At 43.4% G+C, this 16,971-nt stretch overlaps 1 protein-coding gene across 1 annotated transcript in view; it reads left to right on the forward strand.

Moving 5' to 3' along the window:
* The first annotated feature begins 1,009 nt into the window (after positions 1–1,009).
* Positions 1,010–16,971, forward strand: part of COL17A1 (collagen type XVII alpha 1 chain) — a 55,968-nt gene continuing 40,006 nt past the window's right edge. The window contains exons 1-9 of the mRNA XM_023206580.2: positions 1,010–1,147; positions 6,710–6,772; positions 8,814–8,858; positions 9,853–9,957; positions 10,958–11,086; positions 13,154–13,201; positions 14,127–14,162; positions 15,288–15,335; positions 16,748–16,891. Coding sequence (XP_023062348.2) covers positions 6,721–6,772; positions 8,814–8,858; positions 9,853–9,957; positions 10,958–11,086; positions 13,154–13,201; positions 14,127–14,162; positions 15,288–15,335; positions 16,748–16,891 — 607 coding nt within the window. The 5' untranslated portion in view covers positions 1,010–1,147; positions 6,710–6,720. The remainder of the gene's footprint in view (positions 1,148–6,709; positions 6,773–8,813; positions 8,859–9,852; positions 9,958–10,957; positions 11,087–13,153; positions 13,202–14,126; positions 14,163–15,287; positions 15,336–16,747; positions 16,892–16,971) is intronic.

Genomic DNA, 16,971 nt, shown 5'->3' on the forward strand with positions numbered 1-16,971 from the left:
TATTAGGTGGCTAAATGCCTAAAATTCCATCACTAACATGTCACTCTTTTAGGTCAGCATCACTATATCTGGTTGCCTCTTTTGTAAAATGAACCCCTACCCCACCAATTGCTCAGTACGTTCAGTCATTAGCATATTATGAATTAGTTCACCAACTATTTTCTCCAGATGAGCTTGACCTGCCTTGAGTCACAAGAGTGGAAAGAGGACAAAGACATCTATAGGGGAAACAGATCTTGAATATAAATCCTGCCAACTTCAGTTTCTCTAGGGCTCAGGCACTATGACCACAGGCCATCCATGTGCCTAGACCACTGCTGAATCATGCAGTGGGATTTCAGTACCCATGGCACTGAGGAAGCGTACTGCCACAAAGTTGTGGCAGTTCTCCAGTCATAGAAGGTAGGCAATAAGGCCGGGCGCGGTGGCTCAAGCCTGTAATCCCAGCACTTTGGGAGGCCGAGACGGGCGGATCACGAGGTCAGGAGATCGAGACCATCCTGGCGAACACGGTGAAACCCCGTCTCTACTAAAAATACAAAAAACTAGCCGGGCGAGGTGGCGGGCGCCTGTAGTCCCAGCTACTCCGGAGGCTGAGGCAGGAGAATGGCGTAAACCCGGGAGGCGGAGCTTGCAGTGAGCTGAGATCTGGCCACTGCACTCCAGCTCCGGCGACAGAGCAAGACTCCGTCTCAAAAAAAAAAAAAAAAAAAAAAAAAGAAGGTAGGCAATAAAAAAGCATTTCCTTTATGCTGGTCTTTTGTTTCCTTTTCCCCATGGTCCTATAAACAGTTAATCTGGAATTCTGGAAGGAGAAGCTTTCTGCCTCTAGTAAAGTTTGATTCCTGCAGGCAGATTTTTTTTTTTTAAATCCAGCAAGTGTCAGATAATTGGAAGGGTGGAGTAACGCTGTAAACCACGACACACCTTTGTCAGGACTTGTTTGGAAGCAAAGAGTTGAAAGAAACAAGGTGGAGAGAAAGAGAAGTGAACATTTTTGAAAGATCACTCAGCTTTAACACACCTTGGCTGGGTCTGGATAAAAAAAAGTGAGCACTGCAAATTTCTAGAAGAAAACATCAGGGGAAGAAAGAGAGAGAGGGATTTATTCAAAGTTGTTTCCAATTCCTTCAAAACCTCAAACCAGGTAAGTAAACAGGAAAACTGACCTTTCTGCCTTTCTCTGAGACTTTGATGTAAGGTTTGCTGTTTAGAAATTAAGTGTTTATTGGAGAAAAGAAGATGAAGTTCTGCAGTTTCTAGCATTCTGGTTAAAGTGATTAATTGGTTATAAAAGATGACTTTGTTGTATGCATTCTGCTTAGGGTAGGTCTTTCAAAGGAAATAAGTGGGGAAAAGGAGAAGGCTGGTTAAAATATAGCGGGGTCTAGAGGCAAGATCTTTCTGTATTGTTTTCAGCATTGTAAAATGACTTGTGTTGTTTTATTTAGAATATGATACGGCCTTATAATTCCTTCTCTTCCAATCTCAGTTTCCCCTCTCACTATCTTGCTCTCCTCTTCCCTCTGTCTCTCTCTCTCCACTGGACAAAGAGAACAACTCAGAGGTGAAGTTAAAGTATAGGTAAGGGGCCTTCTAGAAACAAACCTGTGCTGACTGGGCCTCTCTGATTAAGCCATACATGGTAAACATTGCTGTTTACCACACTGTAAAATTACCTCTAATCTAAAGAAAAGTGTGATCTTTGAAATGATCTAATTAATTCAGGAATTTTCCAGGATCAAACTTAGAAGAAGAAAAAAAAAGGAAGAAAATTGTTTCCCGTATATATACTCTTACGAGTCAACTTGGGTTTCCCCCTGCCAAAGAAAATTCACTTTGAGATGAGAATCACCAGTTTAGATACCTAAGTGGGTGATGTTAACTGGTAACTGACAAATTATCACTTTACTTTTTGAAGTGGAGGTAAAACCTCTGGCACATTCCTTTTTTTGAGAAGCAATTAATCAGTAGTCTAATAGTGGACTCGTAAAACGTAGTGAGATTTTTAAAAGGTATTTATTTGAAAAGCAGAATAGTTTCTTCTTATCTCCATATGTTCTCTCTTAGAGCTAAGGCACAGATCGGTCAGAGCTAACCTAAGACAGATGTCTATCCCCACACAGACGTACTCTAGAGAATCAGAGGGGTCCTGCTTTACTCTTAGGCCCTGCAAAACATCCACATGAGTCTGATCAGAGTTTACACAGGAAAAATTAAAATGAACAGCTCTGCTTCAAGCTTGCATAGAAACTTACCATCCTGGGTAATATGGCAAAACCACAACTCTACAAAAAATACAAAATTAGCCAAGCATGGTGGTGCACACTCATAGTCCCAGCTACTCAGAAGGCTGAGGCGGGAGGATCACCTAAGCCCAGGAGATTGAGGCTGCAGTGAGCTGTGATGGCACCACTGCACTCTGGCCTGGGCAACAGAGCCAGATTCTGTCTTAAAAAAGAATACGAACTTTGGGAGGCCGAGGTGGGTGGATCACCTGAGGTCAGGAGTTCGAGACCAGCCTGGCCAATATGGTGAAACCCCCTCTCTACTAAAAATGCAAAAATTAGCTGGGCGTGGCAGTGCGTGCCTGTAACCCCAGCTACTTGGGAGGCTGAGGCAGGAGAATTGCTTGAACCCAGGAGGCGGAGGCTGCAGTGGGCCAAGGTTGCGCCACTGCACTCCCGCATGGGAGACAGAGCAAGACTCCGTCTCAAAAAAAAAAAAAAAAAAGAATAAGAAAAAACTCCTTAGACTGATGAAACTGACCAGAACTAAGAACTAACTACCTTCTCAGATTATGAAAAACAAAAAGAAGTCTGTGTTTACCTTGTTTCATTTGCCATTATTAACAGTGGCAGGACACAACTGTAAATAAACCAGCATAATCACAAAGCTGGTGCCCTATCCCACCTGCCCCCAGTCATGACAATCCAGGATGCCAAATGTTGCAAGTGGCAAACCCATCTCCGGGGTGTTATAGAGACAAAGCCAAGCCTCCAAGACAGTCAACTCCAGGGCATTGGCTTTCCTGGAGTCAAACTGCTGGGCCCTTCTGTGTTATCAGGTCAATAGCCAGTGGATGGTTTTCTAATGCTTTGGCAATTTTGTTGTTGTTTTGTTTTAAAATTTAAAATGTATCAAGATTGGAGTAATAGAAGCTATAAAAATACTTGCAATTCATTAACAGAGTATAGAAACATTCCTAAAACAAAAGATAGAGAGAAAAATACTTAGCTTCTTCATTATCTTTGTTGTATTAAGAACAAAGTGCTTCATGTGTCATTAGAATAAGATAACGTGATGGTTTAAACCCAAATATGATGGTAAACAGTTAATGTGATGGTTCACTGTCACTAACAGTGGTTTGTCCTTGTGTGTGTGTGTATGTTAGCAGCATCGTCTGAATAGTTTTAGGTAGATATGACATCATTTAAATAAAGTAGAAAGGAAAAAGCTCATAAAAGTAGAAAAATGATTTAAAATTGTGTCTTCTTGCCTAGAAAAGTGACATGGGATCATTTTTACACCTTCACAAAAACATTAACTATAAAATAACCACAAAGCAACCCTTTAGAACTATGGATGGAAATTAGTATAATTTTGGAATTGAGAGCTTGAATGATCTGCTCATCCTTAGTTCTAGTGAAGTGGCCCAACTATCTGAGAAGTTAAAAATTATGTTATTTGACAGTGCTTCCATTAAGTAGGGCTTTGGGAAGATGAACACACTGGTGAATCCTGCTAGGATAGGCAGGCTCAGGCACATACCTGGGCAGGAAACTTTCCTTTTCCTAATGTTACACTTTTAAAAAACTATCAGCACTTAAAATGTGTAAAAAAGAAGTCCTGGGAATATACTGTAGGTCCCATGGGAAGATCCTAGTCCAGGCTTGTGCCCCACGCCATCATTCTCCACTTAATATAACTCACTTATAGAAAGTTTCCTCTTATATTTGGTTTAAAAGAATCAGTCTCCCAACACCTACCTGACACCTCAGATTGGCAGTGGGACACACAGACATTGGGGTGGCTTCAGATTGAGAGACAGGCATCTATCTACCTGTACCTGCCTAGAGCCGGTTACATTCACAAAGTACCTTCCAATGAGGAGCTCCCAGGCCCTGAAGGAGGGCATCTGATTTCTAAGTAGGTCATCACTTCATGCCATCTGGAAGGTGGGGAACCCTTGGCTTTTTACTGCAGAAATTCTTTGTCGTCGGGATCCAGGGAAAAGATGGAGGGCCTAGAAATGCCTGCTATTTTTCTGGATAAAGAAAAAACAAGCAAAACTTTCCAGGTTTGCTGCCTGGAGACTGTACTCTTAGTAAACAGTCATGATCCATCTTCCTAAATGACTGCAAGTGGAACCCATCCAGCCAATCCCAAATGTATAGCTGTCAGCAGCAACTTTCACTGAAAGATCAAAATAAGCAATAACTTGTAGGAAGTAAAAGTTTCTGTGGATTGTTATAAACAGTTCATTTCATGGTAATATTTCATATCAATTCAGGTACCATCCTAGAAAGCTAGTCACCTCCCCACTGACTGCCAGGTGCATTTAAAGGTTTAATCTCCCCAAATGCCTCCTGATCCACAGCTTATTGTCTCTTTTTTTAAAAGAAAGTCAGAGAAGGGTTTCAGAGGTATCAAATTAATGCTTAAACAAAGGATTGCAAAGAAGGTGTCCAGTTGCACGTAGGTTTGCATGACATAAGTCGTATAGGTTATAGCTGGAATGCAGACAGATTCACTGGCCAGGTTTGTCCTTTAATGAGGCTAGACTCCTTTGTTAAACTGTGTATGGAGCCCCTCCTCTGAGCTCCAGGAAACATACCTATAAAGACATTCTGTGGCTTCTCAGATCCAGCTAGGATTTTTTCCGTGATGCCTCATTCCTTGCCTTGAGCTGTGTTTGAGAAACACCAATGAGCAAGAAGTTGGCACATTTACCAGGCCCTGAAGCTAAGTGTATGAATCTTGGTTATTCCACCAGATCGTTGATCAGCTGGTCTCATTTGGTCTTGGTTTTCATCAGGGAAGTCACCCAGAGCCACAGTATGACTTTCATGGTCCCTAGACACTTTTGCCTTTGTAGGCCCCTTCCTCCATCAAAAAACTTTTTAAAATTCTATTTTACAACTGCACTGGTACAAAGAAGGACATAATCCAGATTAGATTCTGTTCATTAGATTCTGTTCCTTCTGATGTTAAAAGTAAACATTTTGTGGGCCCCAAAATGTGCTGTGGGCCTAAGCACTGTGCCCACTTTGCCTACTGGGTAAGTCGAGCCTGAAGGCACTAGGCAGAGACTGGAAGGAGAGCTCTTCAATCAAGGGGCACCTGGCAGAAGAAGTGTGCCTCAGCATTCTAGAACCCAGTTCGAACTACAACCAAAAGATAAACTTTTAGAGGAAGAGTAAGTTAGAGGAAGGGAGAGAATCACAGGGAAAGTCAGATTTCAGGTCCTTTCAGAACCTGGGGCCAGGCAGCACAGCAAGAAGAGAAGAGCCCAGTTGGGACGAAACCTTTGCTGTGCATTCCTGTGTGTTGAGCCTTCATTCCCACTGCCCTTTGGCAACAGCCCTGCCTCATACCATCCATGCTGAGGGACACGGTGGACAAGATTGCACTGGTTTTCTTTTTCAGAAGCAGAGTAAGAATGAAGGGAGAATATAAAAAATACAAATATGTATTTTCCTACATGCTTCTATAGATTTTACAGGCTTTGTTCAACTGTTTTTCATACTTATGTCTGCAGATAAGCATGCAAGAGCCGATTATAGTGTATGTTTCATACTTTGAAAAGAGTAAAGTTCCATACAAGTACGACAGATAAAATTATTTTTATCCTGATTTAAATCCATCAAGTGCCATTCTTACCTCCAGACTCTAAAATAATGAAGCATGAATGTCTCATATGCATAGAGTTCCATATAGAACATTGAACATTATGGGAGACATTAAAATGAATTAGTTGATAGCACTAAGTGCCTTGACAGATCCCCTTCAGCTATTTATTACCATGGAAAAGAATGGAGATTTTATAGTCAAACAAAGGTCAGGACACCTTTGTTTACATAATGAATAATAAAGCACACCTTTACATAATGTGCTATGTAAGCCTCTTGATGCTCAGCAGGGGGCAGGCTGATCAACTCGACACTGAAAAATAAGATCCCAGCACAAAGAAATAGAATCCAAAGTGGAACTATTAAATTGATCTCTATTATACCTGTTACAAGAAATGGGAATGATCTTGTAAAAAATACTCACATGAAAGAATCATGCTTTAAATTTTTTTTTTTTTTTTTTTTTTTGAGAGGGAGTCTCGCTCTGTCACCCAGGCTGGAGTGCAGTGGCCGGATCTCAGCTCACTGCAAGCTCCGCCTCCCGGGTTTACGCCATTCTCCTGCCTCAGCCTCCCAGGTAGCTGGGACTACAGGCGCTACGGCCTCGCCCGGCTAGTTTTTTGTAGTTTTTAGTAGAGACGGGGTTTCACCGTGTTAGCCAGGATGGTCTCGATCTCCTGACCTCGCGATCCGCCCGTCTCGGCCTCCCAAAGTGCTAGGATTACAGGCTTGAGCCACCGCGCCCGGCCTTAAATTCTTGAAATCATGTTTTTGGTTATCAGCTTCAACAGTGGGGACCTATATTTACGAAAAACAGTGATAAGTATGACTATCCTGGTTTCTGATTTTTCCTGCAGGTGGCTATGGTATGGATGTAACCAAGAAAAACAAACGAGATGGTACTGAAGTCACTGAAAGAAGTAAGAGCATCAGAATGTTTTAATTTATGTGTTTTATTATAAAAGTAACAAAAATTTGGAAACAGAATAACTAATTCACTCATAATTCTACCACAACCACTGTATCATGTTTAAATGTATTCCTAAATGGACTTTAATCCTTCTCATAAGGTAGTTCTTTTTGATTTTTATGTCAAAAGATGTCCTGCTTTTTCTTGAATGATGAAGGTTGTCATTTCCATGTATAGTTTTTATAACCCTCATTTTTAATGATGAGATAGCATTATGCTAAATGAATTCACCATAGTTTATTTTATCATTTCCAAATTTAGGGGTACAGGGCCACAGAAATCTAAACGAATAACATCCTAGTTATTGCAGAGACAAAGTTGAAATAAAACTAATATCATAGCTGACCTCTACACTGAAAATTGAAAACAGGTACATTTATTTTGTGAAACTGCCCAAATAATAAATTCAGAGACATTTAAACTCTCCTCCTACCAACTTTAAGTCAGGAAACTCTTTCACTTATTCTGTGACTTTCATATATCTCCAATAAAAAAAAAAAAATTCTGGCTCCATAGACTTGAAACTTTTGAAACTTTTAGTTAGGAAATAATTTATTTTTATGTGTCAAAGAATACCAAAGGTCTGTACAACAAGAGGTTTAGTGAAAGCTCAAGGACTATTTTTCAAATTAAGCTGCCACTGTACTCTAGAAAAACATTTCCTTTTTTTTTTTTTTTTTTTTTTTTTTTTGAGACAGAGTCTCGCTCTGTCACCCAGGCTGGAGTGCAATGGTGCAATCTTGGCTCACTGCAACCTCTACCTCCCAGGTTCAAGCCATTCTCCTGCCTCAGCCTCCCTAGCAGCTAGGATTACAGGTGCTCACCACCACACCCAGCCAATTTTTTGTATTTTTAGTAGAGACAGGGTTTCACTATGTTGGCCAGGCTGGTCTCAAATCCTGACCTTGTGATCCGCCCACCTCAGCCTCCCAAAGTGCTGGGATTATAGGCGTGAGCCACCGCGCCCAGCCAACATTTCCTTTTATGCATTAAGTACTGTTTCTGGCATGTCCATAAGCACATTTTCTTGCTAGGACAACCAAACTAATTAGCAAAATGCAGTATGAAGAAGGACAGTGTGAATAAGAGTTGTGTGGGATGGAGCAGGTGTCAGTGGCACAGGTGAAAGTAGCACAAAATGATCCTGCACCATCTTCCTTTACTCTTTTCTCCTTTCACCACCACATGTATGTGCCCATGCATGCCACACACACATACACATGCATGCAAGCACACACACTGGAAACTTGCTTTTAAAGAACAAAAACCCCAGATAGGTAGGGGCTTCTGTATACCCACCAGAGACAGAGGTAGCAGTGAGGGCCACAGTCAGAGGATGAGTGATGGATTCACCATCTCTGAGAGCTACAGGAACTAAATTTCAGAAGCCAAGGGGCTGGTTCTTCAAGTCTGTCTGTGATGCGCCTGGATCACTGATTTTGCCAAACCCCAAATGTGTCTTACCAGGAGCCCCCTTCCTTCCCACAACTTCAGGGGTTGCCCTGAAGACTTCAGAACAAAACATAATATTCTTGAACACCTCCAAATTCATGAAGTACACAGTGAAGTCAGCCAGGGTGTTGGTCTCAGCTGGACTGAGAGACAATGGGGAAGGAGCAATTCAGAGAAACAGAGTGACTTGAGACAAGAGGGCCTGGTCCCCATTCAACATCAGACCAGGTCTGGACTGGATCTAATTGTCTAAGTAAGGAGAGACATCAACATGAAAACTACTCATGTTTCAAACAGTGGCTAACTTCTTTTGGCTCCAAAGAGATATAAACTTATTTTCCAAGCATATTAAGCCCATTGTTATTGCTCATATCTTTTTGCACAGTGGGTCAGATCATACACCTTAAAGCACAAGCGTAGAAAAATTAACGTCGAACCTAATTTAATATGCTTAGCCTATGGCAGAGCTTAGACCTTGCCAAGATCCAGAGGTGTCAGTGCATTACATAAGAACTCACCTTTTCTTTGTCTTTTTCTAGTTGTCACTGAAACAGTAACCACAAGACTTACATCCTTACCACCAAGTAAGTAACTACCTCAATAGCTTTCTTTTCAGTAGGTCACATTTGAAGGGCCCCACACTTGTAACCTTCTCCATGGGAGCTCCAAAATTTTTGAAATCTTTTTTAACAGCTATATTGACATTAATTTCTATACAACAGAATTCACCAGTTTGAAGTGTATAATTCAGTGATTGCTAGTATATTTACCAAGTTATGCAGCCATGGTTACAGTCCCATTTTAAAAGATTTCCATGGCTCTGCAAAAAGAAGTGACCATTAGCAGTCATTCCTTATTCTCCCTCCTCTCTCCTCAGCCCCTGGAAACCACAAATCTACTGTCTCTGTAGATTTGCCTATTCCAGATGCTAAAATATTGGATATCTTATCTAACCTGAGCAGGGATTGGGGGCTACCAGTCAAGCTTCTTGTTGAGGCTACTTTTTTTTTCCAGGAGCTCCTATCACTCCTGTAATATTGATCTGAGCCCAAAACCTACCCCCTTCCCCCACCTCCAGGGAACCTTGTTCCCTGGGGATGAGGAGAGCCCACCCACCAGCAGGTGAAGTTGGAGCAGTGCTGGGCTGCCAGGTGGAACACCAGCAACAAAGAGCTGCCATACGCCCTTCCAGCACTTCTAGGAGCTGCCATGCCTGGGTACTGACCAGGCACTCAGAAAAAGCAAGCCCAACCAAGTCTTGGACTCAAGGAGCTTTCATCGCTCAGCCTTTTCTAATATTTAAAATTTCCTAATACGCAACTTGCTATATTCCACCCAGGAGACTTTTCTTTTAAATCAGGTGGAATACTCACTCTAGATATTTGTATAAAACAAAACAAAACAAAAAACAATGAAACTGGAGCATGGCAGCTTGCATCATATAATGTAGGTGAGAAAGGGACCCCAAACTAAGAAGGTCCTGGTGAAAAACCAGGGAAGGCTTCCACATGGTGGGTGACAGGGGATCCTCTGGCCTGACTCCACCCTGAAACTGTCACCTGCTTTTGTTCCTGGCAGAAGGCGGGACCAGCAATGGCTATGCCAAAACAGGCTCTTTTGGTGGAGGGAGCCGGTTGGAGAAACAAAGCCTGACTCATGGCAGCAGCGGCTACATAAACTCAAGTGAGTGCCCACTGGTGCAACGCATCAGGGAAGAATGGGTGACAAAGAGACAGACACCAAGAAAGTCCTACACAAGACACAGGGCAGACATGATTTTGAATCAGTGCACAAGAGGGACAATTACAATCACCTGTCATCCATTCCAAATGCCCCCAAGAGTTATCTAAATAACACACAGCCATTGGACGGCGGGGGTGGAGAATGGACGTGTAAATTATAAATCATCAGCATTTGAAGCCTGCTTAAAATCAGACCCATTTTCATTAAGTCCACAATATAAATAACTATCATTAATTAAGAAGACTTCATGGGTAGGTAGCTATTTCCCCACTAAATCACTCTCTTTAAGCCATCTCTTTAGAGAACCATGTGCACGCCTGAGGGTTTAAAATTTGAATTAACAACAACAACAAAAGAAACTTAACGATTGGGTTACTGTGCTAAGGGAAGCTGGTGACATGCGATCCCATGCTGTGCAAAATTCCACTGGGCAAGCATCCAACACAAGCCCATTGTTCCCAGTGAAGCACTCTTTCAAACTAAAACAAAACAAAGCAAAGCAAGGCGAAACAAAACAAAAACAAGAAGCACCCAGATATCCCCTGAAGCCATTTAAAATACTTGAAAGTAAAACTAAAAAGGAAGCCCCAAGGCATAAGAACAGCCAGGTTGACCAAAAGAAACACCTGCCCTTACCTGTTGAGGCACACTTCAACGCTGGATTATATTCTAGTCCTTCCAAGCAGTGTCTACAAGAAAAATGCTGCCAAATCTTTTCCATTTCCATGCATGGTAACCACGCACAGGAAGGACTTTCCCAGGCAATAATTCCACCTTTCCATTTATGAACAGCTGGGGGAATGCTGAGGTGGCCCCTTTCAGCTGTGCCCTCCGGAAAGCTCTCCCTGAGTGTACTTGGTTGATATAGTTGGGTCACAGTAACCATTTGGTTCACCTCTCTGCTGAAGCACTGAAAACTTACGCTTTTCCCCTCTTGCAGCTGGAAGCACACGAGGCCATGCCTCCACCTCTAGTTACAGGAGGGCTCACTCACCTGCCTCCACTCTGCCCAACTCCCCAGGCTCAACCTTTGAAAGGAAAACTCACGTTACCCGCCATGCATACGAAGGTATCAGTCCCACTAACCATACAAGAGAACCATTCTCTTCCCCAAGCAACTTCACTCATTCTTTGAAGATTTACATCCTGGCCACCTGTGTCTGCCCCTCACCTTTCTCCCCACTCCTCCTTCATTTCTTTTATGGACTTTCATTACTTGAAGACTTCATTCATTCATTCACTACCTTATTTATTCATTCATTCACCCATTTAGTTACTTTTCCAACTAGTATTTTATCCAGCACCTACTATGTGTTTAACACTGTGTAGAAAGCCTTGATGAATGCATAAATGAATCAGACATGGATCTTGTCTTCAGGACCTACAGTCTAATAGACAAGTTAAGATGACAGATAAAATGCAATTGTGTAAAGCAGATGGAGATTGTCATTTTAAGCTGAGGAAATCAGGGAAAATTCTATGGAGGAGGTGACATCTGAGCTGGGTCCTCATGATGAGTAACAGTTTATTACCCAAAGATGGAGAGATGGGGCTGTCCAAGCTGTGGGAGCAGCAGCATAAGCAAAGACAGCCAGGAGAGCCCAGGGCTCAAGTCGGAAATTCAGGGGTACTTATGTGCAAAAGGTTTGAGGGACTCAGATTCAGTGCTAGGATAAGATGTTTAGACTTTATTCCATATGCAATGGGAAGCCACAGAGAGTTTTTAGCAAAACAATCATATTTGAGGTCCAGGACTGGAACTCTGGAAGCCATATGTTGGAAAAATTGGTGAGAAAGAGACTAAACACAGTGACAAGTTAAAAAGAACTCCTCAGTCATCCAGAGAAGGGACATTTTGGCTGGGACCAGGTTGGTAATGATGGAGGTGAGGAGCTAGAGGTAGAAGGTATCACTGAAGTGGAATTGACAGGTTTGGCAACAGATCAAATGTAAGAAGACTTCACACACAGGTTGGGTTCTTGGTGGTGCCAACAACTGAAACAGGGAACTAGATGGATGACTCCACTTGATGAATCCAGCTATTTCATCCTGAAGTACAGCCACTTGCCCAGCTCTCTGGCGAGGGTAGCAAGCAGGCAGTGGGTGATGCAGGATTTGAGTTCAGGGAAGAAGTCAGGGCCCTGATACCCATGTGGAAGCCATTCGCAAAGAGGTATTAGAGGAAGTCAGAAGACTAAAGGAGTTTGCCAAGAAGGAGAATATAAAAGTTGAAGGAAGCAAAGAAAGATAAAGTGGAGGGAATAAGGAGAAAGAAGAGCCAGAGAACAGAGAGAGGAGGAAGAGTCTTTTAGGGACATAGGGAGACCAGGAACATGCAGCAATACTGAGGTCGACACAAGAGAGTGCTCAGGGTCAAGAAGGAGTCGTAGAAGAAGACACCTGGGTTCCATTACTAAGGTTCCTGGAGTTCCTGGTGATCTGCAGTAGCAGTTTTACGTGGGAAACTGACCAGCCAGGTGGCCAAGGAGTTTAACGGTGAGAAGAGATGGGTGCTGGTGTTGGAGAAGCAGGAGTAAGGCCCACACACTCTAGTGAATGACTATAGCGGGCTGGCATCCCACACACACAGCAGACTCCCTCCTGCTGCTGCATGATGAGAGCTACCGGGCTATTGGGAAGCCCCAAATCCAGGTGAGGTGGATTGCATTATCACAGTGCTTTCTGAGGTCGGGCCTGACCAGGGATTTGTACCTTCATTTTAATTGGGTCCACGTTTGGGACAAGCCTCACAAGGTTAGAGAGGTTCCTGGTGCTGAGGGCAGGTTGCTTGATCAGGGCAGGTCACTTGCTCTAGGACAGGCACAGGGCAAGCCCGGTGGAGGAAGTGAACAAAAAAGAAAGAAATCAAAACCTGCTGCTCTCCTTTGTTCATCCTTGCCTCATCTGAAGTAGGTCCTTGACCAGAGCAAAGTGCTGCGACCAGGGCCATGATGGGTCGTGTTTTACATCATGAGCCTGGCTCCTTTGACATGTATGCTGAAGAGCATACCTCATCCCCCCCTGAAACACTGAGGGCTGTGGAGGTCCAGAAAGAAGTAACAGGCACTACCTCCCCTTTTGGAAGCTCTATGGGCCTAAGAGGCCATTTGTTCTAAGTGTTTTATCCCCTCTCCAGGGAGCTCCAGTGGCAACTCTTCTCCGGAGTACCCTCGGAAGGAATTTGGTATGTCCTCTCCTCATTTTCTAAAGAAATGGTCAAACGAGGCTCTAGGAAAATCCCTGGGGGAGATGAACTGGTGGGAGTAGAGGACATCATGAGTTAAATGGATTCTTCTAAAGGAGTTTGACCCCTGCTGACCTATTTTTCCCTTGCTCTTTATCCTGAAGCATATTAAGGGGACTCTCAACCACATAAACTTGCTGTCATAAGCCTTTGCTCGTGGCACTGTAGAAATGGTAAGCTATATATAAGGCTCAGGCTTGGATGGATCAGCCCCTAAGGCCAAGCAATAATTGTAGGGATTCTTCTTTCCAGGAGATGCACAGAGGCCTCCCACAAGGCAGAGCAGCCAGTAGAACACACAAATGCTAGGCATCCCGGCACCTCCACTATTGCTTGCTTTCAGGGAACTGTGTGTGCTTCATGAACCCCCAGGCTGTGTCTTCACTTGGCCTTAAGTTTTTGTTCCATGTTCTTGCAATCTCACTGTGCATATGAATTGATACCAGGATCATTGATTATACAATGATTATAATTTTATGTATTTGCTTACAGTAGGGAAACCATGGCAGTCTCGAATAAAAAATCAAAGGGAAGACTTGGGAGCTTTTTGATACATTTGATCAGTGTAGTCCAAATGGATCATGCTCCCCAACAGATTACCTTAGCTAACTTAACTTTCAAAATGTTAGCTAACTTAACGTTCATTTAGCTAATTTAACATCATAAATGTACTAGGGCATTACAAAACATTCTCTGCTGTTGCTAAGTGATCATTTATTAAGCAACTGCTATTCAGAAAAGCCTTTACCTGGATTTAGACACACTATGAAAGTAACCCCTCACCAAATATATCTATTTCCATGTCAAAAGTATTTAGCATGCCACCTCTTACATATGCCTAAAATTGCATTTCTTTGTTTCTCAGCATCTTCCTTAACCAGAGGACGGAGTCAAACACGAGGTGAGTGCTGTCACTGGGTTCAGTCCAATTCATTCAACAAGTATTTTCTGAGCAGCTGATGTGTGTCCAGCCTTGAGCCAGGGAGGGTAAAGGGTACAGAAGAATAAACAAGGCATGCTTTCTGCTTTCAAGGAGATCCTGGGAATCTTCCGCCAGCTCTATCGGGAGGGGAAGGGTAGCTTTTGACGGTAATCTAACAAGCACATAGAAGCAGGAAGCAAAACACATGATAACAATGTAGAGCATCATTTGTCTTGCTGTGGATCATCTGAAGATGCAGATACCACATCTGCTTTCACTTCTGGTCTCCTGGCTGACTTTAACAAGATATGCTCTAATTGCCTTTACACATCAAAAGATGAGCAAAATCCCCCCAACCTTTTTTTTTTCGAAATTCATCCAGGAGATAAACAGCTCCATGACAGTTTTGTAATCTAGTCATCTAGACAATGATACAGGAGAGAAATATAATCCTGGGAGAAGCAACCCTTGCTAAACTTTGGGCAGGGTTGGGGGCAGCATGTTAGGGCTGAGCTGAAGGCAGAATTCTTCACAATGACCCACCTAGACTTCCTATGGGCCTTATTATCATCAATAACTTGAAAGTTAGGAGTATGCCAACCACCCACAACTTTAGGCTGATAGTTGAAAGATGCAAATTCTCCACCTGAAGCTAACTCATAATGTTAACTACCAGCTTCCTGCCCCTCCCATCTCTGAAGAGGCCAAAATGGCAAGTAAACACTCTGGTTTTTAGAATCTTTTGCCAATGCCTCAGACCATGGAGGCAGGAGAGAACCTTGGTTGTGGCAGCCGTGAGGTGGATGATGGGGAGTGGGTTGATCATTGCTGATTGTACCGGAACCTCCTTGCTCAGCCTGGAATTTTATTAGAACATCTGCAGCTGCCTGGGAGGTGTGCAGTTGGCAGAATGGGGAATTGTTGGAGGTACGGAGGTCTCCCTTTTTAAGCAGCACTCTTCTTGGGCACACCTAGATTTCCTGTTTCCAGAACTCAGAAATGTCAGAGCAGCCTAAAGGGTCATCTGCTGCTAGGAGTTCAGTGTCAGGGATTGTGATCTAAGCTCCTTCATTCACACCCTTCTCTATCTCTTCCCTTGTACAGAGAGCGAAATTCGAGTTCGACTGCAGAGTGCGTCCCCATCCACGCGATGTAAGTGGTCATGATCTCGCTGAAAAGAAAGGGTCCAGAAATCCAGGACTAGTGCTGTGTGTGTGCATGCGTGTGTGTGTGCATGCATGCAATCATAAAACATCTTTAAGGGCCTTCTGTGAATTGGACTCTGGGCTAGGTGGCTGGAGTTAAGCTGCTAAGTAAACTGTGGTTCCTGCTGTGTAGTAGTTCACAAACTAATAGGGAGACAATGAGTCAGCCAACCATCACAACTCAGTGTGGTGAGGGAACAGGGAGGAGCAGCTCCACAGCAGCCCATGGAGATCAGGCCAGAGAAACCTTCCAGGGGTAGATGTTACCTGAAGGGAAACTGAAGAGTGGATCAGTTCGGCTCAAAGGGAGGAGCCTGCACAAGACATCGAAGGAACAGTTCAAAGTAAGGTTCAAAGTAAGCACACAATGGGATAGATTAGAGAAGGGTCAGTAGTAGAGTATAAGAATTCAAACTTTATTTGAAATGTCAGAGACCCCCAGTCTCTGTCGATGGAATATGTTAGATACCTGTTGTTCTTGCTAGAGGTATTTGACAATGTTTTGAAATGAGCTCAACTTTAGGACAGCAATCATGTAAAAGGAGTAGGAGAAGAAAGAGTAGGGTCAGTGGCTCAGGACAGAGATGGGTGCTTGTCCAGAGAGCTCAGTACCTAGGGTTGTGGAATCTGATTCCAGGCCTGACACCTTCTCACCTGAATCCTTCCAGGCTTAGGGTTGGTGAGGCGAAGGGAGTTAGGGCTGAGAGTTCCTTCAGCTATGGTATCTACAAACCTGTGTCTCCTCTCATGCACTACCCATGCATGGTGTCTCCCACCTCTCCTGCTTCCCTGCTTCCTGTGTGGGAGGCACAGGGAGCTTGCTCCACTTTTCACCTTGCTACAAATTAAATCAGCCAGACAGACTTGAAATTAAATTACACGTGAACACAGCATAATATTTAGGAGTTATGGCCCCACAAATTCCTTTTGACAGCCCCAAGCATACAAGGTCAAGGACCCAACATCGGATGCATCCTGCACAGGGGATGAGACTGCTATTGAAGCATCTGTTTCAAGGGACCTGGTTCTCTAACTGCCTGATCCTAGATGATAGTGTCTTCTAGCCACAGAATCATTCCTGTGATGTTTGATGAGGTCTAATTAGGAAATATCTCCCAAGCACCTTGACCTCCTTGTGAGACGCAGAAGATTCATGAGGCTAATATGACAAAGTACCAAGTTGATAAGTGCTATTCGTTAGTAAAATGTGAATATTATAAAGCCAAGCAAAAAGTCCCAATGTGTGAGACAGATGCCATTCTCCCTAGTAGTCAAAATGCCACAAATGTTCCCCGAATTGCACAGGGACTCAGGAAAGAACCTTGGACTTAACAGAAACGTCTGTGGATTGTTTTACAGGGACAGAATTGGATGATGTTAAGCGTTTGCTCAAAGGGAGTCGGTCGGCAAGTGTGAGCCCCACCCGGAATTCCTCCAACACACTCCCCATCCCCAAGAAAGGCACTGTGGAGACCAAAATTGTGACGGCGAGCTCCCAGTCGGGTAAGTGTGACAGCCCAGCTGCCGAGGAGTGTGAGAAACAAACTTACCCCTCCAAACCCAAAGAATGGACTCAGAGACCC

The sequence above is a fragment of the Piliocolobus tephrosceles genome, chromosome 9 (assembly GCF_002776525.5).
Source record: "Piliocolobus tephrosceles isolate RC106 chromosome 9, ASM277652v3, whole genome shotgun sequence".
Classification (NCBI taxonomy): Eukaryota; Metazoa; Chordata; class Mammalia; order Primates; family Cercopithecidae; genus Piliocolobus; species Piliocolobus tephrosceles.